This window comes from Kryptolebias marmoratus, linkage group LG17 (assembly GCF_001649575.2).
Source record: "Kryptolebias marmoratus isolate JLee-2015 linkage group LG17, ASM164957v2, whole genome shotgun sequence".
NCBI classification, from domain to species: Eukaryota; Metazoa; Chordata; class Actinopteri; order Cyprinodontiformes; family Rivulidae; genus Kryptolebias; species Kryptolebias marmoratus.
The window spans coordinates 19444867-19470133 of record NC_051446.1 but is presented as its reverse complement, the minus strand read 5'-3'; the positions used below and the strand labels follow the sequence as shown (position 1 = coordinate 19470133).

Here is a 25267-nt window from a genome sequence, read left to right as displayed (position 1 = left end):
ATATGTTTTATAGATCTGCTAAAGCGTTACCACAAAATGACCCAAAGTGTCGTAATGCAGCTAACGTCAACTAACCAGCACTGTTTTAGTGGCTAGCTAGCTGAACAAGTTGTTAAGCAAATTTAAAGTAATTTAACATATTTGTTTCATTAGATTCTTAGCATTTTATGTTGTTATATTAGCATAGGTTCAGCTAACGCTTACTGGTTAGCAGTATGGATGTTCTTCGCCCGCCTCTTATCAACATAAATGGGAGAATATATCGAAAAAATATCGTTAAGGAGGAACATTACGAGGAGGAAGATGATTTTTCGTACATGGGACCACCAGGTAAGTTCAGCTTTGTCTGTATTAATGCCTGACATGCACAAAGGTATGAAACCACAGCTGTCAAAGTTGGAAAAAAGAAACTAATACAGTATTTATGTTTCAAGAGAGTGAAGATGTTGCAGAAGATGAAACCTGTGATAGCCACTTTATTGAACAGACAGATAAGGGATACCGCTGTGCCATTGACGTCCCAAGTGTTCTTTACAAGTAAGTAAATATGTATTGCTTGTTTGGTCATAAACTTACAAGGCTAACAAGTTTTGTGTGTACATGTGTGCATTATTTCTTTTGTTGTGGAACAGATACATCATTGGGAAAAAAGGAGAAACACGTAGACGTCTGGAATCTGACACAAAAACATCTATCATCATCCCAAAACAAGGAGTGGAAGGACAGATTGGTGAGGATTACGAGCAAATCTGGTAACTCTGAAACGGATACAAGATTAAAACACTTGCTCCACGTTTCTCTTTCGCCTTCTAATAGTTATCACAGGCTCTCACAAAGCCGCAGTTTCTTCGGCGATAACTCGAGTTGAGCTCCTCGTGGAGAGTTTTCGGAAGAAACAGCCTTTCAGCCACTTCCTGTCATTCCCGCTGAACGACCCCAAAGTTCAAGAAGGATTCCTGAGATTTAAAGATGAGGTGCTGCAGCAGTGTTCGCAGGTACGCCTGAGAAATGCGTAAGCGATGAGGGGCGGCGGTTGAAAGTCAGCACTCGGCTGTCATTGCCTATAAATCGTGTGTTCACAAATTGTCGCTACGTGATGTGCAGGACCATGGAGTGGAGGGAAGCATCTTTCAGAACCCCGCAAAGCTTCATTTGACTATTGGCACCCTGGCTCTATTAAATGACACAGAAGTGAGAAAAGCATGTGAACACCTCCAACAATGTCAAAGTTTCATCAGGTAGGGGTTTAAGAGGTTTTCTGTTCTTTCACCCTACTAAGCTTTTAACCACCACATTTTCAAATGCAATCATTTTTATTCTAGATATAAAAATAATAAAGAAGTATCATTCTACTCTCACAGTCTTTAAAACTTAGAAACAAGAATGATCTGGTGTACAGATTTGAAACAAAAAGATACATTTGCCAAATGATTCAGGCTTTTTGCTAAAAGTAGTTTAAAGTGGAACAAGCTGTTCAAGGATAAGCTGAACCTGGCACTGCGTACAGGTTCTTCTATTAACATCTTGGTGCCAGATATCACAAGGCAGACTCAAAGACTTTGTGCCGTTTTTGTAACTTGTGTTTTGTAACTAATTAGTCTGTGGTGCTGTGACCTGATTTTTGCTTCTTCAGTACTAACAAATGCCTGTCCTAGAAACTGAGTCATCACTGGTTTAATGAAGGGATGTGACGGCAACGGCCAACATTTTCATCCTCATCTGCTACCTTGTTTGTTCTTATTATACAGTTTTTAAAAAAGTAGGTTAAACTCATTCAAGTTATTCTTATTAGAAGAAAATCACACTTTATAGTTGGGCTGTACTTGACCTAGCTGCAGCTTATTTGATTGTCTTTTTTGTCATTTTGCCAAGAACAGACACCTAAAAAAACAACAAAAAAGGCTCTAAAACAAGCTGACAAATTAAATCATGACCTACTTGTTGTGAGTCCACTGCTGAGAAAGTTGTAAAATATCCATCTACTACCTGTATGTGCAGTTTTTAAATATTTAGAATATTGCTGAAAGGTGTTCTGTTGTTAAACTCCCTGGTAAAAGAAGCTGTGACTTGATAGTTGACTGTAATATTTCTGTTGCACGGGGAGGGAAAAGCAGAGGTTTCAGTGTTACGCCATGGCGATCTGCTTTGTTTTCATCAGGGACATCACTGAAGGACAGCCTCTGCCTTTGGAGGTGACGGGTATTGAGTACATGAACGACGATCCGGCCATGGTGGACGTCCTGTATGCCAAAGTCAACGTAAAAGACGGATCTGACAAGTCAGTAATCCAGAGAAACATCGACGCATTAGGAATTCAGAGTTGTCTGGGTCTGTGTGTGACTGTTTTATCTGACTGTTCCCGTCCTGCAGGTTGCAGTTGATTGCAGATCGGCTGGTGGAGCATTTTGTCTCTGCAGGGCTGATGGTCAGAGAGTGGGACAGAGTCAAGCTGCACGGCACTGTGATGAACACTCTCTTCAGAAAGGACTTCTCTGGTAAATGCGCTGAATACACACACACATGACAGCCTCAAGCTTCTTTTGGTCCCGTGCTGGTTTCCACTAACTGAATGCCACTGAGCACCCTGATCCAAGCTTTTCTGTAACACTTTGTACCGTTAACCTGTCTTAACTTGAGTTTTACTAGTAACAGAAACACAGATGAGCAATGATGTGATCACTGGCTTGTCAATAAAATAGCTCGTACACGTCAGAGCATAGATGAAGATTATCCAGGGGTGTTCTGATGTGTCACACTGGGGCTTCAGCATTTACAGTGTTTCATTTCTTTGCTTTGGGTTTTTAAAAGTGTCTCTTGGTTTTCTTTAAGCTTCAAAAGCTTTATACACAAAGTTGACTTGAGTTTGGATTTGTGATTTCTGGGGTGGAGCTTTTGTGGACTTTTTCTTTTTTCTCTATGAAATCCCATCAGTTTGGAGGCAGAGTTAACTTCTCAGACTCTTAGATACATTCTTAAATTCTGATCTCCATTCAGAAGAATTTAAATGATTGGTTTACTAAATAAAAAGCACCTCTGTTTAACTTACTAACCCATTTGCTCCACTTTTTTTCAGCATCTGTTTTCCTGTGTTTAGGTTCTTCTGCACGTTTTAGGACTGTAACCACTTCTGCACACTTTAAGTTTTTTTTCTCCATTCATATATCAAAAGGGTTAGCTCGTTCAGGACATTACTGCTGTGAGTTTTGGTTTTTGTAACTTTTGTACTTTTTGAAATCATTAACTGTTTACAAAATGTTTACCTAATCAAGGTGAATGGAAAAACTCCAGAGCATTGATAAACTTTGTGCTCTTTGAAATCTACTTAGCTTTTAGCCACTGTTTTTACCCATTTTAAGCTTTAGGGCTACCGTTTTGCCAATTTTGGCTACTGTTTGTTTAATTTTCAGCTTTTTGGTCTGGTTGTTTTAAGTGTAACAACTCAGTTTCAGTTTATTTATTTATTTTTTCAGCAAAGCTGTCAGCTCAGCATTCACACTCCCTTCTGTAAATTATTACTATGATAAAACATTTTGTTTTGAGGCACCTATCACACTGTGGACATAAACGATTCTGGTAATTGTTAGGCCCGAACATGCTTTCCAATGTTCCCTTATTATCTTTTTTGGCTCGGACTGGAGCTGCGGTGACAGCACACAATTACGGCGACTAATTTGTGTGGAGAGGACTCGGGGAGGGGCTTCTCTGTTTGTCCTCCGAGCTGTGTACGTGCACCCAGCAGTGTGTTTTCCAAGCACCCTGACAATGATTTCATTCAGTTCGGACATGGATCCAGTCCAGCAGCAGTTCTCAAATTTGCACCGACCGACAACACTGAACAACCGATGTGTGCCCCCCCCACACACACACACACCCACCCCCTCCACTGCTGACCATGTTTACCGCACGGACAAGTCTCAGTGTTTTTCTCCTTCTAATTATTCCCTCTTTCACAAGATCCGTTTTACAAACCAAGTAACCTTGAGCCTCGCGGTGGTGGTGTTGCAGTAAAACTGGAGCTGCAAGTAAACATGTTTATGGGTTTTTTTTCTCAGATACCTTATCGCTCTGTTTTTCTCCCCCGTGTTCCATCGTTCAGCCTGTGTCTCTGGTGTTTTTCCAGCTGAAGATTCGGGCGGAGCAGGAAGACAAACCTCGAGTGAAAGAGAGGCTTTTGATGCCAGAAGCATTTTGAAGGTTCGCTGTCACATCCACAGCTTTACTCACTGTTCTCTAAAATATAACTTTTTAAGTTTATGCTCTAATAATGGATCTTTAATACATCCTTTACATGCAATAAGGAAATCTTAGGTATGTTTTTGTCTAAAATACATACTGAAATGAACAAAGTCTTGATATATAGGCGCATGCAGCAGTAACCCCATTCTGCTCAGAGCAATAAATGGATTTTCAGCAGAGTTTGACATTTCCACTACATCTGTAGATTCATGAGCTATCTCCTATTAATGGATGGTAAAAATCTTTTTTTTTTTTTTTTTTTTTTTTTTTTTTAGCTGGATCAGCTCACTGAGGTTGATTCATTTCTATCACATATTGTAAAAGGTGCTCTAATTTCAGGCTGGGATTTAATAATTATGTACCCAGATTAGTTGCAGTGTGAAATAACTGAAACCACTTGATCCCCTTAAAGGTCAAGGCAGTCAGAATTAAAATCTCTAATGTCCGTAATTAAGACTTTATTTCAGGTCTGACCGTCTCAGAAGGGAGATTCTGATTTGTTCTGGTTGATTACAACCTTTTTCATATCTGACGTTTTATTATTTAAGGAAATCCTTTTGGGCTCAAGTGTCCCAAAAGGCCAGGATGGTGTGAATATGTAAACATCTGTGAATGTTATATGCTAAAGTGCTAAAAAAAACCCAACTGTTTCTCAAATACAATCATTTTGTCTGTAGGACTGATTTGTAGAGCTGTAAAATGAAGTTGCAGTTTCTGTGAGTGATAAAATGTAGCAGAGATAAAAAGCTGTGAAGTTCACAGAAAATCTATTTTTTGCACAACAAAGATGTCATGTTTAGTCTGAACTGTTGTTGGCTTTTAGCCTGAAAACACAAACGTGCTACTCTGCTTTTTGAGATAATTAAAATATAACATTTTTGACATTTTAACACAGTGTCGACTCTTTGAGATCCCACCAGAATATGTTCGTTTAAGGAAGCATGCTTTGAAGACAATGAAAAGAAAATAGTTTGGAAGCTTAAACATGTATTTTTCTTCTTCTTGACAGAAATTCGATTCGTTTTGTTTTGGCGAGTTGGAGCTGAACGCCGTCCACCTGTCTCAGAGGTATTCGACAGACTGCACTGGATACTACACATCTGCTGGAAGCCTACGCTTCTCCTGACCCTCGGAGGAGCTGAGCTTATTCTGAGGTGCACAAATTTAAAAAAAAAAAAACAGAAAACAGAAAAAAAAGTTTCTTCTGTAGCAAAACATAGCAACAGTCTGCATACAGGCTTTTGTCCAGTAGGTGGCAGCATAGTTTGATGAACTACTTGTTCATTCTACAGACAGCAGCTTTTTCTTGAAGGGAATCTGAATTAAATGTTAATCTAAAAGCATTTTATTGGAACAGGCAAACAGAAGAAAACAAATAAAAAGCTTGAATCTATGCTGAAAGCTGTCCTCGTGAATATTTTTCTCCTGATCTTGAAGATTTGTTGTTGTTTATGAAAGACTTTCTTGTTGAATTGCTTAAAATTAATGTTTTTGTGCTTTTGATGCATCAAATATATAATAAGTTGCACCTCATCTAGAGTATACTATTTATTTGATTTATTATGGTATACCTCTTCTACTGCTGGAGGTTTCAAAACAAAATATTGAAACGTTGAAGCATTTAGATTTACTTGTCAGTGAGGACAAATATTTTTTATTTTTACCAAGCATCTAATTATATCTTCCTTTAAATATCTCCATTACTACCACATACAATTTTATATCAATATCTCTTAAACTGACTGAATTGTAGCCTTTTTTTTTGTGTAAGATCAGTTGGCTGGGGCAGCCATCTTGAATAATGTTGACTCCAAAACTGAATCAGTTGTAGATGCACATCTAATGATGTGTTTCAGTACAGCTCAATCAGTGGTTTTTGAGATGTTTTGCAAACAGACAGACTTAAACGTACGCACGCACTCAAAGGCGGGCAAAAACATTATCGCCCGCCTCCTTAGGCAAAAGGCGAGCACCTTTCTTTCTGTAAGTTGGTCCCTTAACTGAAATCTCAGACGTGCTCAGGCTGCTCATACAGAAGTTTTAATAATTGATGTGTTCTTGCATCACCTGACTGCTTCCATGCAGAGGAAATAAAATCTTTACCACGAGATTTTGTAGCATTTTAGGATTTCAGAAAAGACAAACATCGCGGTCCAGATAGTGGAAACTGTTGTTGAAAGGCTTGTAATCCTCACATCACTGAACGTCATCACAGCCCTTTTATTTCACGTCTCCTTTCACCTCACTGCCTCATGAATCTCTTACTGCATCGCTGATATGATTTATTACCGCCTGGGTTTTTTTTATTTTATTTTTTTTTTATTCCAACTTTTTTTTTTTTTTTTTAGTGCCCTTTCCACACGACGGTGCTCCCACTTCCATCTGTCGATTGTGCCGGTGAATAGAGATGCCAAACACAAAGCTGAGCCACTTGCTCTTACCGTTTTCCTGTTTTTTTTTTTTTTGTTGTTGTTGACGTTCAGCTGGTGTCGCTCTCTGTTTAGCATGCAGGAGCACGATCACCAGGCGGCCAAAAGTTGCACCGTTGAAGACTGAGGGCCCTTTCTGTTTGTTCGCCACGCCATCCTGTGCTGTCCACCCTCCCATCTCAGCAGTGGCCTGATCACCCTCAGTCCACGGACATGATTATATAGGAACATGCAAATGTTGTCGACGCCTGCTGGGTTTTCCACGCATGGCCGCTCGGCAGCATTGTCTTGGCATAAAATGCATTTATTCAGACGTAACAAAAGCAGACTAATTATGCACGCTCGCTCTCCAGACTGGGTGCTTGTTAGTGCTTCAGAATCGCACGTCTCACATACAGTAAACTCACTCCTGTGGTAATAAATTATTATAATTTTTTTTAAAATATTTTAAATTTATTTATTTATTTTAGTTCAGGGTAAATACTGTTGCTCACATTTGCACACCAGGGGGATAAAAAAAAGTGCAGAAAGACAGATGATTTGCAGTTTAATTAAATTCATTAAGAGTGTGTATTCTTGTCTCTTTTGGCAGGGACATGATTAAAGATGTGCCGCACAGATGTCCTCAGTAATGACTGCACTGAAGACATATGAAGGCTCATATGCCGTGCATAGACAAATAGACGGAAGACATTTTTAGTTTAAGTCAGACCACTTCGGTGTTACATGTTCGGGCTTTACATTTATAAAAAATCATCTTCTGTTTTATTTGCTGCACAGATATTTATGGTCATAAAAGCTGCTGACAGTAAATAAAAATAAGAGTAACATGTATCATCTAAACATAAAAGTTCTGAGATGTAATCATTTGGACGGACTTCAGGCAGATATAATGTTCATAAACATCTTTTTGTTTTACCTCACATCGAACCTTTTATATGTGAAAGACAGAGCTTCATTGTAACCAAGATTTATGGTGAAAAGATGCTTCTTCAAGGCCTCGAAACAAACCGTGCCTAAAGAAACCTTTAAATTTCATCATTGTAGGTTTTTCTATAAAGGTCTGAGAAACGTAAAAAATTTTTCCAGTGGTTCCAATCTGAGTGTTTGCAGCTACAGCTGCAGATCGCGTCTGTAACGAATGTTTACCACAATAATCTTTATTCGTACGCCGCTGTAAACAAACTGCATTTTTCTGTGAAAATTCTGGTGAAATTTGCTGAAGAAGCCAAAATTGAGTTGTTAAAGCTTTAAAAATAAAAATAAAAGGACAAACACTAGCTAAAAGCTAGAAGGAGCAAGACACTAGCTAAAAGTAGCAAAATTGTAGCTAGAAGCTAAATGTTACAAAAGGCAAACTAAAAATGACTAAATGTTAAGTAAAAGCAGCCAGTTTTAGCTAAAACTAGAAAAAGGCTGATGTTTTCAGTGGAGATGATACCTAAATGATTGTTTTAGCTCCACACAGTATAAAATTGTACATATGATTCACTGCAGTTTTCATTTTTAGGTCCCTTTTTTCTTGTTTTGTGTAATTTACAGATTTATACAGTAAGGTTAAAACGTCATGACCACCCTTGTCTAATATGCATGTAGTTGTTGTTTTTAAACCAACAAAAAGAAATAATTGGGATCAAACCTGATTTTGTCAGTGTTTATCGCCTCACTGTGTGTAGTCGTAATGTTTTGACTCATCCACGAGCCCGATAGAATCATGTTGTCATCGATGGTTGTTTGTGTGGCCCAAAAGACGTCGTTTCTGTCCCTGACACATCTCTCACCCCAATTAGTCATGCATGTGTGCTTCCCGCAGTGTGAACCTCCAACGAGGACTTTAAGATCTCAAGACAAGCGAACACGGCTTTCTGTCAGCCTAATAAGTGGAATCTCGGGGTCCATTCTCGGTGATTACGGTTTTTCTGAAGATTTAATGAGACGCGGAAGCTGGAGTTTTTATTAAAATGTTAAGCCGTTTATTTGTGTGTCTGTGTGTGTAAACGCTGGTCTGCATGCACTGATGAGTCATGTAGGATGTGTGTGTGTGTGTGTTAGCGGGGAGCTGTGCTACACCCACTGAAAATATGTCTTTGCAATCCAAACCAATTGATAAAAGAAAGCGTCATTTTGCTTTTTTTTTTTAGCTTCTTTAAATGCAAAAGCTACAACAGTCACTCAGATGAGCCCATGACGCATGAGAAATTAGATCTGGATTGGTAGCGTCACAAAATTTTCATATTAATTTCATGCCAATTTTCAAAGTACCCCATTATAGTCAAACACTGTTGGAGATAAGCTTAATTTATCAACAGTAGCCTCTTTTTTAGGGATTTTGGGTTTTTGATATTCAGAATCATGCTGTGCAATTTTTCAATGTGGAGTTTAAAACTTAGCTCTTTTTTATGTTTGAAAGGCATTAACCACCAGTAAGAACCACTGAGGTTTGACAAAAGTAAACAGCATAACCAAACACATTCATCCGTCCATCTTTTTTTTATCCGCTCGCTCCTGTTCTGTTCGGGGTCACAGGGAGCTGACGTGTGTCCTGTACAGTTCACCAGCCCATCACAGGGTCACATAAAGACGCACGAGACAGACAACCATTTCCACTCACTCATAGTGACAATTCAGAGAACCTAATGAACCTAACATGCATGTTTTTGCTTCTGTGGGAGGAAATCCATGCGTGCACAGGGAGAACATGCCGGGAGTCAAACTTGTGACCTTCTTGCAGCGAGACATCAGTGCTAACCATCCGTTCCAATGAGCAGCCTGACCAGAAGTAAATTTGATGAATAAAAATCAAGTGAACTCGTTTCATGGCTCAGACAGCTGGATCAAAGCCTCTCCAAGTCCTGGTCTGAAGTTGTCCCGATCTCCCAAAGAAATACAAAAAGGGATCGTGGGTGGATCAAATGAGTGAACGCCGACCCAGCAGAAGCGCTAAGGTTTCTCAGGCTGTTTAAAGAACTCGTGCTGGTTTTGGTAGAAAGGTATCAGAACTCACGGTACATCACATGATTCTGGAGCGGCATAAATAAAGACCAAGCCAGCGCTGGCTCGTGTTCACAGCCTAAAACACTTTAAATAGGCACATATTCACTGAAACTGAACCAAGAAGCAATGGAAGTAAATTCCCTGATCTGATAAACCTTGTTTCTTTAATATCTTGTGGATGAATGACCTTTTTACCTGCAGAAAACATGGCGTCAAGATGGGCTTCGGGTGGAGGACGAGCTGACAAGAGCAGCATGATGTTCTGAACAACATTCTGCTGGAAAGTTTTGGGTCCAGCCATTAACATGGAGGGTTTTTTTTTTTGTCTACTAATCAAGCACACACCATCCTGGAAGCTTTTTACTGAAGCTTTTTAAAGGGTAATTCACCACGCCATGCGGCCAAAAATGGTTCAATACTCAACGACAAACTATTTCAATGCGAAAAGGCTTCACCATGCTCTTTAGCAAATCTGACATTGATCATGGCTTGAGACCAGATATTACAGCAGACCTTCACAGATCAGGAGCAGTCCATGTCTTGATGGGTCAGGAACATGGGTGGTCATAATGCTATGGCTGATTGATGTGACTTTTATTGACAATATTTAAAAATGTGGGGGGTCTTTTGCCAATAAGAGACCACAACTTCAGCAATTTGCCTTGTTGTTTTCCTCCTATCTGGTGTGTAGTTGTCCCAAGTTCTGTGGTAGATCAAAGATATATAACATGAGAATTTGATAAGCGTCGTTTAATGATTTCGATTTAAAAATATTCCAAATTGGGTACAATAAAATGCAACAGCTCTTCCCCTTTTTTTATAGCTTTCCTATGTTGAATGTAGCTGTGCAGTTTTCTGTCGCCACTATTTGAATTTCACACAGATTACGTCGTCACGGACGGACATGGCAGCTGCGGTGGACCGTCCAGGCTGGAGTATTCCAAATATCTAATCTGCGTTTCCAGCAAGAAGGCAGGTGATCCCTGCAGCGGCTGCTTATCAGTCAGAGTGCTGAGTGCGGAGGCGGCCTGCAGCCGTCCACATCTGTTTGCCGCCGCAGATATCTGCACAGACGAGAGCGGGCCGTGCCGTTTAGGGCTCAAACAGTGAGACGGCGCTCGGTGTTTGCTTTACCTCACAGGAGAGGAGCTCAAAACAACTCTTTTGTGTTTAGATCACGTTTTTGTTCTATAAAACGTTGAAAAACAGCAGAAAATGTGGATATTCTAAGACTTTTTGACATCTTCAGTTTGCAGAAGCTTAGCTTCACATCTGTAAACTCTTAATCAGAACTTCTTTTTTTTTTTTTTTTAAATGTCTTATAGTTTATGTTGCAGGGAAAAATGCCCTGTACAACACTTACCATCAATCACTGCTGACGGAGGCAGACTAAGGGTGGGAATTCACATTTGGTTGTAAGAACTGATCTTGCAGAGAACAGCCTGCTCCTTAGCGCCGGTGTTGTCGGGATGAACAGTTTCAGACTGCGGGGTGTTCTCATTTCCCGCAGGAAAGCTATAAAAAAGGTAAGTTCAGGAGTTACTGTGAAAAAGAGGTAATGCTCTTGAGAATCATAGTTTTTTTTTTCTTCTTTTCCCCCCCAGTTAGATGTATTTTCCTTTTCACCACCCTGGCAAAATGATTTGATAGTGTTCTCAGGTTTGTGGTTCTCAGTAAAAAATAAAAAAAAACGGATTTCTTTAAAAGCATTTTTCATGCAGTTATTCCCCTGAAATCAGCAGCTGATGTAAATTTATTCTCACTATAAGTGGATGTTACCCATCTGCTGTATGTTTGTTCTCCACAACTGATGGTGCTGGCAGTTTTTCATGATCACCAAGTCTGTAAGAGGCATCAGAACCACATTTTGTACTGTCAGACTTCATCATGGTCATTACAGAGAAGAATGTGAAGAAACTACTTTAGAAAACCTGAAAAGGCTTCACAGAGTTTCTTTGTTCCTAAGGCGATTTCAAAGTGGAGTTCTTATGAGCAGTTGATATCTTACCTGTTCAATGACCTGTAGATGGGTCACTGAATGACCTCCGTTTGGAGAAATAGAGTAATTCTGACTAGACTGAAGAGCTGATGGCTAGTTCCAGTGGGGCCAGGACAAAAGGAAATTACTGCCATCTTGTAACAACTTCAACCTCAATCAGAATTCACTGTAAAGTATTAAATTTCCTGTTCTTTATAAAAATAAATCTCTGAGAATCATAAAAGTTGTAGTTTTTTGTAGTTGTGTAGTGAAACTGATTTGTATTTGTCACTGATGATGCAGATGAGGAGGAACATCCTCCCCTGAAGCTGCAGAGGTTACGTTATCCAAATGTTCGCCATCTTGGTCCTGCTTTGTTTTGTGGGTATTTAATTGCCGAAGCAGCTGTACTCTCTCCCACCTCTCGCTATGGCTGCCTGCGGAGCCGAACAGCAGCTCCAGCACTCGCCCAGCGGTGGCAAACTGCCGTCACACTGCTCTCGACTAACTTTGCAGTCTTAATAGCTGTGTGACCCAGTTCGGATCCCATTGAACCAGATCTATACACATTTCTAGCAGCTTCACTTACAGTTCTAAGTCATTTGAGATGACTTATTAAATGCCTCCATGTGTGCTTTATGAACTCGTCTGCTTTCAGAGTAACATCTGATGGGATTTCTGATCTGGGAACTTGCTTTTGGGCTACAACAGATTTTCTTCACGTGTACTTCACAATGTTTGAGTACCTTTTAATAGGATGTACTGCTTCAACATATAGAAGAGGAAACATGGCATTATCCTGGTTTTATGTTTTGATTTTTTCATGATATAATTACACACGAACTTGTGTAAATATGTATAAAATGTCAACAATTGCTTCTCTTGCTGTTGTCTTCCCACCTTGGCATTGACACACCCCTGTATGCTCCAGAGCAGCAAACTAGCAAAGCTCCTGCTATGATGGAGGTGGTCCAACAAAAGCGGTCTACACACTAAAGTTATTTTGATAATTCAATTGCCTGGTTAAAGCTGTTGGGTCATAGGTTGGGTTGATTTGACCCAGGGGTTGGATCAGAGATGAGCTGTGTCATTTTTCACAGTCTACCATTTTAAGCCAGAAGTTGACTAAATAGGACCTGACTGGATGCCTGCTTTAGGGGTGTAATAAGGAAACATAAGATGGCACAAACAACTTGTAAGAGGATGTTTGGGTTTCTAAAAAGCAGTTGGTGTTAGCTAGCCGATGCTAATAGCAAGTAAGCACAAGCAATTGTAATAATCTAATAACCCAGATTTTAGGTTGTTTATTTAAACTCAACCTATTAGTAGCTCTAATTTGACAAATAATCCAATTTTAACTCAATTTTGGGGTAAAACCGATCACCCAACCCTGATCACAGACATTATAATACAAAGTGGGACTTTAAGCCCCGCCCACTTTCCCGCACACAATGATGGCATTCCATGGCCTCTCTTTTGAGCATGAACTAACTAATTACAACTAAAGGTGTTAGAATATTGAGCATTTGAACCTACAGCAGCATAGGAAAGGTTATGTGACTCAACAAGAGTCAACATCTGAATAAAATGACCCTTGGTGTGTTTTTTTAATGCTACCAACAGGAATGGCCCTTTGGTTTACATGGAGGGGGTGGGGCTTAAAACTTGTCCACATTTGACCTGCACTGGGTTACAAATCGCGTTGTTTTTAATCAGCAGTTTTGAGTGTGTAACCAGAATGTTGTCCTGAGGCAACAAACAATAAAACACTGATTTAGTATACGGATACATGCCGAACTTTTTATTTTATTTATTTATTCACAAATAAATAGAATCAATTTATCAAATAGGCTAAACACCAGTGTGACGTCACGATGACGTATCAAAGGCCCCAGTCTTCAAAAGCCAGTTCTAAAGTCAGATCATTTAGTGAGAAACTCTACTGTATACGGATACAGACGCCGGAGACCCGAGTACTGGATACCTGAAGTCCAAACGACCTGCCCGAACCGAGTCATGATGACAGAAACGAAAACTCCCGAATCTGCCTCCCTTCAGGCCATACAAGCCGCGGCCGCCAAGGACCCGCTGCACGTGTTCACGGCCACGCTGACGCTCCGCTTGCTGAGCAGGTGCGGCGCCCTCCGCTGCGCCGACCTCCTGGGTTCAGAGCCCGGGGCGGCCGCCTTTGTCCGGGAGCTGGTCGCCAAAGCGAGCCGCGACCTCGCCGTGCCTCGGAACTACAGCCTGACCTTTGCCAAGTCGGCCGTCCGGAAGAAGGCGGTGAAGGAGGTCCGGAAGACGCACAGCCGCGAGCAGCTGGAAGGCGTGGTCCTGTCACGAGACAGAGCCGTCGGGGACGCCATCTCCCAGTCCCTGAACAGCGCCATCAAAAAGCGCTTCGAGCAGTTCGTCAAAGTGTCGGATACTGTGACTTTGGTAGTGGGGATTTGTGTAGGACTTTTCGTTTGCCTTAATGTGGTGGCCTGTCTGGTGGCCTTAATAGTTTAGCTGCAGCAGATGGATGGATGTGGATTTATGGATGGATTTATGGATGGATTTATGGATGGATGGATGGATGGATGGATGGATGGATGGATGTGAATTGAGCCATAAGCAACTGTTTAGAGTTGCTTATGGCTAAATTAGGGTTAGAGTGCGGTTTTTTGATGTCTTCGATGTTTTTCTCTTTCTTACTGTTTATTCAATGTCACATGCCGTTTTTATTTTGTTTTTTTAATTATGTAAAGCACCTTGAAATGCCTTGCTGCTGAAATGTGCTATACAAATAAAATTTGATTGATTGATTGAAATGGATGGATAGATGGATGGATGGATGTGGATTGATGGATTTATAGATGTGGATAGATGGATATGGATGGATCACCATCTTCTGCAGGTAGAAGTCCACTTCTCTCTTTCCTGAGTATAAAAGTTCAAGAAAAAATGTAATATTTGAAACCACTGATTCAGATTTCCGCCTGATTCGTGGGGTTTTTCGCCGGGTACTCCGGTTCCCACCCCTAATAACTGCTGAACAGTATACTTAGATGTCTGAAGCATCTCTTTGCTGCATATTAAATGTGCTTCGTTCATCTTTAAATGTGAACTTTATATAAAAACGTAAGAAAATGTGATGTCACGATAAGCAACGGGGCTAATCTCGACTCCTTTGAGTTGCTTGTAAAGAAAAAGAGACGTGGTTACATTTCGTACACGGCAAATATCTACAGATAAGGCCTTGTCTGATGGTATTAAGATGAGCCTTTTTCCCATTTTCTGCCTCCTTTTCAGTAAATTCCTGAAGCACAGATAAGATTTATCAACATTTGCAAGAGAGACCTGGATGGGAAACAGGCAACCCTTTGCTTTTAAGGACTTCATAAAGCACCTAAAGACGTTACACAAGCTGCTCTCTTAAGAAGCTGCACATTATGTTTTGATGTAAATAAACAAACTCTTGCCGGATTGAATTAGTGAGTCTGTGTCGTATCATTGGACAGCATTAAAGGATTTGAACTGGGGAAATTCAGTCCCACAGAAAGGCTGTAGCTCCTACGACTAAATATTGAAAAAAATTAGACCGTCGTGGGTTTAATTAGAGAGGAAAGTGGATGTGACTGATGCAACTTAGCAAGGTTATTATCATATATTACAAAGCTGCTTTTAATGAAAGGCCTAGCATTCCTTGAAGGGAAGCACATCAGCTCAGAGTTTTAGGCTAAGATCGCCTTCTGCTAGGAAATGACGGTGCCGTAGTCGTTTTCCTCGAACCTTTAAAACGACAAGTGATCTCTTGCCGTGTCCTGCGTGATTTGTTAGCGCTTCAAGTATGTGTTGTGAATGACTGTCAGCCGCTACCTGACCAAGTATCAGCTCAATATCTCTAACAGTGACTGGGTTATAGTCATTTTTGTGTTGGCTAAGGCCGATCAGCTGTGGCGGCCATCTTGATTTTGGTTATCTCTAAAAGTTAATCACTTATAAATGTAAGCTGCATTGAAATCCATCCAGTTCTTTGAGAGATATTCTGATAACAGAGACTGTATTAGGTACGTTTACAACACTCTTAACAGGTCATGTTAGATATTAGAGCATTACATGATTGCGCATAAAGGTATTTTTCAAGGTTTCACCAAAACAGCTAAATGTTCTCAACTAAAAACGATCCTGGACCAAAACTCTGGCATGAAAGGCAGCGGGTGATAGGCATTCCTTAAGAAATGCTAGGTCTTTAATCACTGCAGTTTTTGCTTTTCATTCAGATTTTTGTTTCTGCTCCGTCTGCATTTTAGTGAGAGTTATCGGTGTGTTTTCCTTGTTCGTAGCTTGGCGACTTTAACATTTCTTGTTTTGCTTTTAAACTGATCCACTCGACAATTACTGCAAGCACAGCTGAGGACATTAGTCAAGCAATAAATCCCCCGACAGAAAACTGGCGATTGTTTGCTAATCGTTTTTGGGGAGCTTGTGGCGGCGGTTCTGCAAAACAAGCAATCGGCTGATTATTGGTGGGGAAACGCAGTTTCCTGCAGCGGAACGCAAAATAGTTGGAGATGAGCTCCACCGCAGTGAAAACCTGGAATCGGGAGGTTTTTCACCATCACGGCGACTAAATCACATCTGCTTTCTGAGCTCAAAAATGTAATCTTAAGTGAGAGTTTCATGCCCCTTTTTTTAAAAAAAGAAGAGGTCACAGCTGAAATCGTTAATCTGGTTATAGCATTTAGGGGAATTTAGTCTTAAAAGCAAAGTAAAAATACTCCTCCTTACTGTGGTACCACTTTAGATCCTGAGGGAACAAAACAGGCAAGCTCACAAGAGCCCTGAGTAATATTTTTTAAAAAAAGGTCCTCTGAGTCTTATCCTTAAAACATGCTATTTAAAGTGGTGGAACAGGCTCTCATAAACAGGCCTGCTATTTGCTTTTGCCGTTCCTGTTCATGTAAGATTTTCTCAGCAGGATTGTTTTGCCGAGGTCCAGAGAGCGAGGCTCCGCAGAAACATTCAAACCCACAAAGAGAGACGGAGAGAAAAATCATTACGGGCGAAGTGACCCAGTTTAGCCGCGTGTTTATCTTTTTGCATCACATTTATCCCGATCTTGTCCTGCCAAATGAAACTTCCTGATTAACTTTTCCTGCCCACCCTCTTTTAATTCTCCTGTACAGAGCTGAGATTACTCTTCATGCCCTTGCTTCTCATTTCAGGAGCTCTGCACGCCGATAAAAATTAAAAAAAAAAAGAGCAGACAACTGCCACATCAACGATTTTGATGCCACGGTGTCACGGTTACTTCTGCCAGCTAAGCAGCATTGCAGGAATGTGATCCTGCCTCTGGCTACTCAACCTTGGCCAATATTTGTGACCTTAAACTGAAATGAATCTGAGCAAGAGGCTGGATTAGGTTCGTCTTCATGGGGATGAAACACAAAGCGGAGGGAGAGAATGCAAGAGGGCACGCAGAGTTTAGGGAGGCGGCAGGAAGAGCACTTAGAAATGAGGTGCAGGTGCAGCAAATCTCTGTGGCTCATAAATTCAGCTCAAAAAGCAAAGATTTAATACATATCCTCACATGTTTGGCACTGTTATCCTTCCTTATTACTGGTACATAAATTAATGCCACAACTCTAATGAAAGCCTAATGAGTGATTTAAAGTAAAAAAAACAAACAAAAAAAACAGTCTTCTTTTTCTAATTTACAGAATAAATCAATGAAGGTAGACATTTAGAATTACATTAGGATTGTAATTGCAGAATTGCAGATTAAATCATAAGTTTGGTGTTGGCTCTCAAGATGGATACAAAGTGGGTCGAGGTGGGTACGATGTGGTCAACTGAAGGATTCACATGGCCTAGAATAGTGGTTCCCAAAGTTAGGGTTGGGACCCCATTGTGGGTCAAGAAACATCAAGTTTGGGTCCTTAGATAATCTCCGAATGTCACCTTACATTTAAAAATGGCTGCTTATGGCATATTTTCACCACAAGTGTTACAAAAGATAAAACAGCTGTCATGTTCAGACTGCATTGTCATGCTATTTTTAATAGCGTTGTTAGTAAAGTTTGTGTATTCAAAACTACAGCTAGCTAGCATTTTCTGTGCAGTCTGGGGCACTTTAAGACAATTTTATATTTCTGCCAGAATAACTATGTCCTGTTAAATAAAATAAAATAAAAAATAGCATTTTTTTACAAATCACTATGAAATTATTGGGACTGGAGTTGCTTTGTGACAATCCTTTAGCTTGTGTGACCGGTCAGAGTTAAACTATTTCTCCATACTGAGCATGTTCAAAGAACTATCTGCAACAGGTAAGATTTTAATTGTTCATCACCACTCCACAGAGACTCGCTTCAAAAGGTCTTTACTGTTTCTGTAATAAACAATAAGTGTTGCTTCTTCAAACTAAAATGGCGTAAAGAATCTAACAGGTCCAATAAAAAGTTAATTTCTCAACACCTAAATAGCTGGATAGACAACAATGACCACAAATATTACCAAAGTGACTATTAAAGCGCTGCTGGTCTGTATAGTTAGAACAGAAATAATGATAAGGGTTATTTTGACACCTCTGAAGGGTTGCTCTAACTTTCTCCCCTCTGAGCCTCTAATGAACAAATTAGGAATGAAATTGAGCTCATTTGAAGCTAAATTGAACCTCATTTGCCTGAAGGCCTCCTGGGAGTCTGCCCCCTTCCAGCGGACCGGTTTGGGCATCACTCCTTCATGGTCTGAAGTCAACTGCAGCAATTTCCCTCACTTATTTCTCCCCGCGGACGTGGAGATCAGTCCAGCTTTACAGACATTAATATTTAGTAACCTGAAACATTTTGAAATAAAATCTGACTAATCATCAAAAAGCAGATGTTCTACTTTATCATTCATTTGCAGAAGGACTGGAAAGCTTTGTTTGTTGCTCTGTGGGTGTGTGGTTTAAATGGAAAAAATACTAATAAGCCACTGAAATGACAATATTAAAGGCTTAGCATTCCTTGAAGCAATGCATATCACCCGCCAACTTTCATGCCAAAGATTTGGACTAAGATCATCCAGTGCTCAGAAGAGACAAAGTCGTAGCCGTTTTGGTCAAACCTTTTTAACAATATTGCAAGATATTACAGGATTTGTTAGTGCTTGGAGTGTGTGTTGTAAATTATTCTCAGCTGAGGCCACATCACATTTTAGCTCTATAGTCCTCAAACTGGCTGTGTTAAAGCCACCTTTGTTTTGGCTAGTGTCAATTAGCTGTGGCAGCCATCTTGAATCTCGTCGACTCCCAAAGTGAATGAGCGGTAAATGTGCATCCAAGGATTACTTTCTGTGAGTTTCATTAAAATCCGCCCAGTGGTTTATAAGATATTTTGCTAACAGACACAGTTGACTCCAGTAGTTAAAGGCAAAGTTTTGAAAACAGATGTCAACAGATCATTTAGTGCTCATTGTGTGTGTTGGGGAAGACTCTGAGCTACTACCACCCCAGATGTTAAAAACTGACCGAGTTATAGCCTTTTTTCTGTTTGCTAATGGTGCTTGGGTGTGGCGGCCATCTTGATCGGGGTTGACTCTACAAGTCAGTCAGCTGTAGATGCACATCCAGTGATTGTTTTCGAAGAGTTTCATTAAAATCCGTTCGCTGGTTCGTGAGATATTTTGCTAACACGGCACACACGGGAAGCACGATCGCCTTTGGTGGCGGGCGATAAAACAGAAAAAACAAATGATGAGTTCAGGATGTGGTCCCTCCTTCAGCTCCCTCCCTCCCTGTCTCCTCCTCTCCTCCTCCTCCTCCTCCTCCTCTTCCTCCTCCTCCTCCTCCTCCTCCTCTCATTTCCATTCTCTCCGTGGAGGCAGCAGCCGGAGGACCCATCCCGACACCGACCTGCCCAGGCGGCATCATGAGGATCGCGGCTTGCCTGTGTCTGCTGGTGGGCGCCTCGCTCCAGGTGGACGTGAACAGCGGGAAAGTGGCCGGGAAAGCCGGGAATTTCATGGAAGACGAGCAGTGGCTGTCCACCATCTCCCAGTACAGCCGGAAAACCAAACACTGGAACCGCTTCAGAGACGTGAGTAGCTCCGCACCGCCGCCGCTTCAGATGCGCACAGTACACTGTCGCCCCCAAAGTGCACAGAAAAGCCATTTCACCAGTTTGTGCAACAGAAATACTTTTTTAAAAAAAGGTGGAAATCTTTGAATCTGTTGATAAAGGTGCGGATAAGTGTGCGCTTTTGTTTGCGTGCCTCTGCAAGTCGTGGATAAAATATTCTGTTTTCTTTTCTCTCTTGTGCGCCTTTTTCATTTACCGTCTACTTGTCATGGGCTGATTACCTTCAATATGGCTGATAAGCAGCATACCATTCATGCCCAATTCTGAAAAAGTTGTGACTTGGTGTAAAATGTAAATAAAAACAGAAAGCAGTGATTTGCAAATATCATAAAGCCGTGTTTTATTCACAATAGAATATAGTAATATACACTATGTTGCCAAAAGTATTCACTCACCCATCCAAATCACTGAGTGAATGCAGGTGTTCCAATCCCTTCCATGGCCACAGGTGTATAAAATCAAGCACTTAGGCATGCAGACTGCTTCTACAAACATCTGTGATAGAATGGATCGCTCTCAGGAGCTCAGTGGATTCCAGCGTGGTGCCGTGATAGGATGCCACCTGTGCGGTAAGTCCAATCGTGAAATTTCCTCATTGCTAAATATTTCCCCATCAGCTGTAAGTGGGATTATATCATAATGGAATCAATTGGGAATGACGCCAACTTGGCCATGATGTGGTAGGTCACAAAAAAATCGTAGAATGGGTTCAGTGGATGCTGAGGAGCACAGTGGACAGAGGTCGCCAACGTTCTGCAGAGTCACCAGCTACAGAAACGTGATGTGGCCTTCAGATTAGTTCAAGAACAGCTGAGTGCAATGCAAAGTGTCGGATGCAGTGGTGTAAAACACGCCGCCACTGGACTCTAGAGCAGCGGAGACGTGTCCTCGGGAGGGATGGATCACGCTTCTCCGTCTGCCAATCGGATGGACGAGTCTGGGTTTGGCGGTTGGCAGGAGAACGGTACTTGTCTGACTGCACTGTGCCAAGTTCAAAGTTTAATGGAGGGAGGATTATGGCGTGGGGCTGTTTTTCAGGAGTGGAGCTCGGCTGCTTTGTTCCAGTGAAAGGAACTCTTAATGCTTCAGTGGAAGAGCTTGACTGGCCTGCAGAGTCCTGACCTCAAACTGGTAGAACACCTTTGGGATGAATTAGGCCTTCTCGTCCAACATCAGTGTCTGACCTCACAATTAAAGAATGGTCAAAAATTCCCATAAACAGTCCTAAACCTTGCGGAAAGCCTTCCCAGAAGTGCTGAATCTGTTGTAGCTTTATCCAGTGAAACCCTACGGATTAAGAATGGCATGTCACTCAAGTTCATATGCGTGTGAAGGGAGAAGAATGAATACTTTTGGCAATATAGTGTATGTTTAAACTAAAAGATTGAACCATTTTGAATTTTATGGCAGCAACAGATCTTAGAAAAATGGAGACAGATCCACGTTTACGACTGAAGCCTCCCCTCTTCTTATAACAGTCTGTGAAGATCTATGAACTGAGGAGAGCAGCTGCTGGAGGTTTTGGAGGGGAATGTTGTCCCATTCTTGTCTGATGTAGGATTTTAGCTGTCCAACAGTCTTGGGTGTTTGCCGGATTTTTCGTTTCATGATGCACCAAATGTTTTCAGTTGGTCTGAACTGCAGGCAGATCAGAACTATTCTACTATGAAGCCATGCTGTTGTTATGGCTCCAGTAGTGGTTTAGCACAGTCTGGCTGAAATATATAAAAATATGAAAAAGACTTGGATGGATGCATATTTTGTTCTAAAACCTGTATATACATTTCTGCATTGATGTTTGCTTTCCAGATGTGTAAGCTGCCCATGCCATAGGCACTAATGCACCCCCATACCATCAGAGAGATTTAGTAACGTTTATAACAAAATCAGGTCTGTTTTTTATTGCTGTGGCCTCTGAGGGCCTGAAGATCACAGGCATCCAATACTGGCTTTCAGCCTTGGTCTTTGAGCTCAGAGATTTCTCTAAATTCTTGAAAACATTTGATGATATTAGGAACTCTAGATGATGGGGTATTCAAAGTCTTCCCAGTTTTCTATTGAGGAATATTATTTTGAAATTGTTTCACTGTTTTTAGATGCAGGTTTTTGCAGCCCATTTTTACTTCTGAGAGATTCAGCTTCTCTCAAATGCTCTTTTTATCCCCGGTCCGCTTACTGACCTGTTGCCAATTAACTTAATTGGTTGCAAAATGTTCCTCCAGCTGTTTATTTTTCACACCACTTACTTGAACAGGCTTTTGTTGCCCCTGCCTTAACACACTTGGAGATGTGTTGACATCAAGATCAAAAAAGTAGATTTTCTTTAAACATTTGATTTGTTTTTGTTTGCGTTTTACATAACATCTTTTTCAGAATCGGGGTTTCAGACAGTGACAGTGAGAAATCCATACATTCTTTGCAGTTCTTCGCAATAATTTGGACCATAAACCTTAACAACCTTAGATATTTTGAGATATTACAGAAAGAGCTGGAGCAGGGAATAATTATGGTCGCACAGGGAGATAAATTAGTTTGTTCAACAGGAAACGGCTGAGAGCTCAGAATGAGACTATTCAAAAACGAACCTGCATTCTTTCAAGGAATGCATATCGCCCGCTGTCTTACATGACAAAGTTTTAAAATAAAGATCTCATGTGAGGTATTGGTGCTTGAAGGATGTGTTGAGGATGACTCACAGCTACTACCACAGCAAATTTTAGCTCAAGGGCACACTAATGAGTTCTTTTTCTGACTGTAGGGGACTACGTTGAATGTGCACCTGATTTTTCTGTTCTCACTTGTGTCTATTTTTAAATGCGATCTTGTGAGGAGCTGTGTTTCAGCCAGATACAAACGCCCAAATGTCCCCTGGGAGAAATTAAAGCACCTCAGATCCGAGTTTCTCAAGGTACGCACACAGCTCATTAGGACGATCTTATGTAAGGAGAACTTGTGTGACAAAAGACTAACCGCAAAATTCCGGATGCTTGAGACCTTTAGGCTCAGATCCAGTCGTCTGATCTCGTTCCTGGGAAATATCAGCCCAGACGGAGAGTCTTATCAGTGTCGGCCAGAGAGGAGCTCCGTCGCCTTTTACCATCTTTGGTGTTGCGCAGGTGATGTTCCAAGCCGGACCCCGAGAGAATTTGTAATTGAATCGCAAATGTGTGCCTTCACACAGATTTACATATCCTCCTCCCCGGTGTTTGGAGCAGCGTGCCTCACCTGTCTGTTTGAATGAGTGTTTTACTGACAGAAGCGGGATGAGACCACTCTGGACGGCTTTTGGCAGCATGTCGCCTCTAAATTGTTCTGAGCAGACTCGTCTCCTTTATGTTATTTTATTTTATTATAAAGTTGGTTTGGAAATTCATTTTCAGTCCATCTGAATTTAAATAATCTAACAGCATATATATGTTGGCAAACTTTAACATCTGGCTTTTTGACCAATGTTGATTGAATTAGACCATTTAGTTTCCTCAGTAAAAATATTGTTTTTAAGTGCAGATGCATGTAAGAACTTGATCTATTTTTTAACAGATGGACTGGACGATAATTGTGGCTGCCATCTTGCTAGGTGCTGATTCTGTATATTGTTTGTATGTCGAAGCCACACATTATCAATGCCTTGTGCGTGCTGTGTTATCGGTAAAACCAAACACATAAATTAGCCTTATTTTATTTAAATAATCATTTGTCATGCATATTGTGAAAACGGGGAACAGGAAGGTGTTAGTGTCTGCAAAATCCAACTTAGTGAGCTACCTTCATCGTGATAAAATGATAACAGCAGTCTAGTTTAGAGACAGTGATGACCCCCGAACATAAAGAACATTTTACCATGTGTAAAGTTCAGGGTCTGATAATTATAGCAATTAGAGTTTATGGTCTTCTGCTATGCTGACGGTAACTAAAGACGCTACACAGCACCTAACAAGATGGCGGCACAAATTCTCGCCTTGTTAGCACAGACTGCACTGTTGTTGGCCGTTCCAGTGCGTTCAGTGGTTTGTCCAATCACCTGCTGAGTGTTTTTGAATATTTTTTGTCATGCTTGAAACCACCTTTACCTTTTTTATTTGATAATTTTAAGACAATAATTGTAGTCACTGCCATTTTTGAAAGGGTGAACCGTCTCCACATTTACACTAAAGTCAGGACTAAAACAAGGAAGCTATTCTTTTGTGTGTGGGTAATCTGTATCGTTTTAGGGATAAAAACATCCCCATAGCATTATGTGGCCACCACCATGCTTTACTGTGGGGGTGGTTTTTGTGGAATAATGAATTTTTGCTGCACCTCTTTTCATGGACAAAATGTTCAGTTTAGTTATCTGACATGATTTAAGGAGTCTTCAATACCTTTTTGTTGAAATACAAACACACTATTCTGTTCTGGAAGAAATGGAGGCTTGCCCCCCACCCCCAAAAAAACACATTTCGTGGTGTGGATTGTGATAGTGGTCAAATGAGTAGACATTTCAGTGTCTGCTGTGGAGCTTTGCAGCTCCTTCAAACTCCCCTTTGGCCTCTCTGTTATTGTTCTTATTGATCCCTTCATGCCTCGTGACTTTGGTGGTCTTTCTTCTTTCCTTCTTGGTTTGTTTTAGTGTCAAATGAATTCTGTTTCAGAAAATGTTTTGAGTATTTGATATTGTTTTTTTATAACCCAACCCTAATCTATACTTCTCCAGGACTTTGTCTGTGTCCTTCACTGTGCTGCTGGCTGAGTGGTATTGCTGTATATTCTCGTACGTTATTTGCTGAACTTATGTGACACTTGTTGTGCTTTTTCCATTACACTGTCTGATACGATGCGGTAAAGCAGTTTTCAATTGTTTTTTTTCAGGTTTCCATTACATGTGGCACTGCCTAACTGATTTTACTTGACACCTTTTCTTGATGCTAACTTCTCCTAAGATCCAATCAGTCTTAGCTGTTATGCAGCGCTGACAGTGAAACACTGCAGGCTAATAATTATTAAGAAGAAATCATCACCTGTAGGCATGAACAACAGTCTGTCAGAAGCAGCACACACACACATATGAACATGCTTCCTTGCTGTGTGACGTTATTTAAAAAAAAAACCAGACAGTTTGCAACATAAATCATGTTTATCTCATTTGCACACATAAATCACATTAAGTGTTTATTAACTGCGAAGAAGGATTTATAGATCAATCTTTTTTGTTCCTGTGGCAAAAGAGGGTTGGTTTGTAGCGTTCGGTACCAACAGCTTGTTGCAGTCTCATTCAGTGCAATAATATGGAGACAAAATAGATCCAAAATACCTGTGCGTGTGTAAAAGGATTTGTGCGTGTGTAAAAATATTTGTGCATGTGTAAAAGGATTTGTGCGTGTGTAAAAATATTTGTGCATGTGTAAAAGGATTTGTGTGTGTGTAAAAATATTTGTGTGTGTGTAAAAGGATTTGTGCGTGTGTAAAAATATTTGTGCGTGTGTAAAAATGTATTTGTAACTCGTGTAAGCATCTTTGTGTGTAAGTTTGGATAGTTGTATATG

At 40.7% G+C, this 25267-nt stretch overlaps 2 protein-coding genes across 2 annotated transcripts in view; both read left to right on the top strand.

Annotated features, from left to right (window-relative positions):
• Positions 1–54: 54 nt before the first annotated feature.
• ascc1 (activating signal cointegrator 1 complex subunit 1) lies at positions 55–5476 on the top strand. The gene is made up of 9 exons (XM_017433441.3): positions 55–330; positions 435–537; positions 633–730; positions 817–995; positions 1105–1238; positions 2159–2278; positions 2371–2495; positions 4121–4194; positions 5246–5476. Exons 1-9 carry the CDS (start codon positions 216–218, stop codon positions 5360–5362), a joined length of 1065 nt encoding a protein of 354 aa, XP_017288930.1. The 5' UTR covers positions 55–215; the 3' UTR covers positions 5363–5476.
• A 14006-nt stretch (positions 5477–19482) lies between these two features.
• Positions 19483–25267, top strand: part of LOC108249129 (SPARC (osteonectin), cwcv and kazal like domains proteoglycan 2) — a 49524-nt gene continuing 43739 nt past the window's right edge. Inside the window, exon 1 of the mRNA XM_017438310.2 lies at positions 19483–19703. Coding sequence (XP_017293799.1) covers positions 19536–19703 — 168 coding nt within the window. The 5' untranslated portion in view covers positions 19483–19535. The remainder of the gene's footprint in view (positions 19704–25267) is intronic.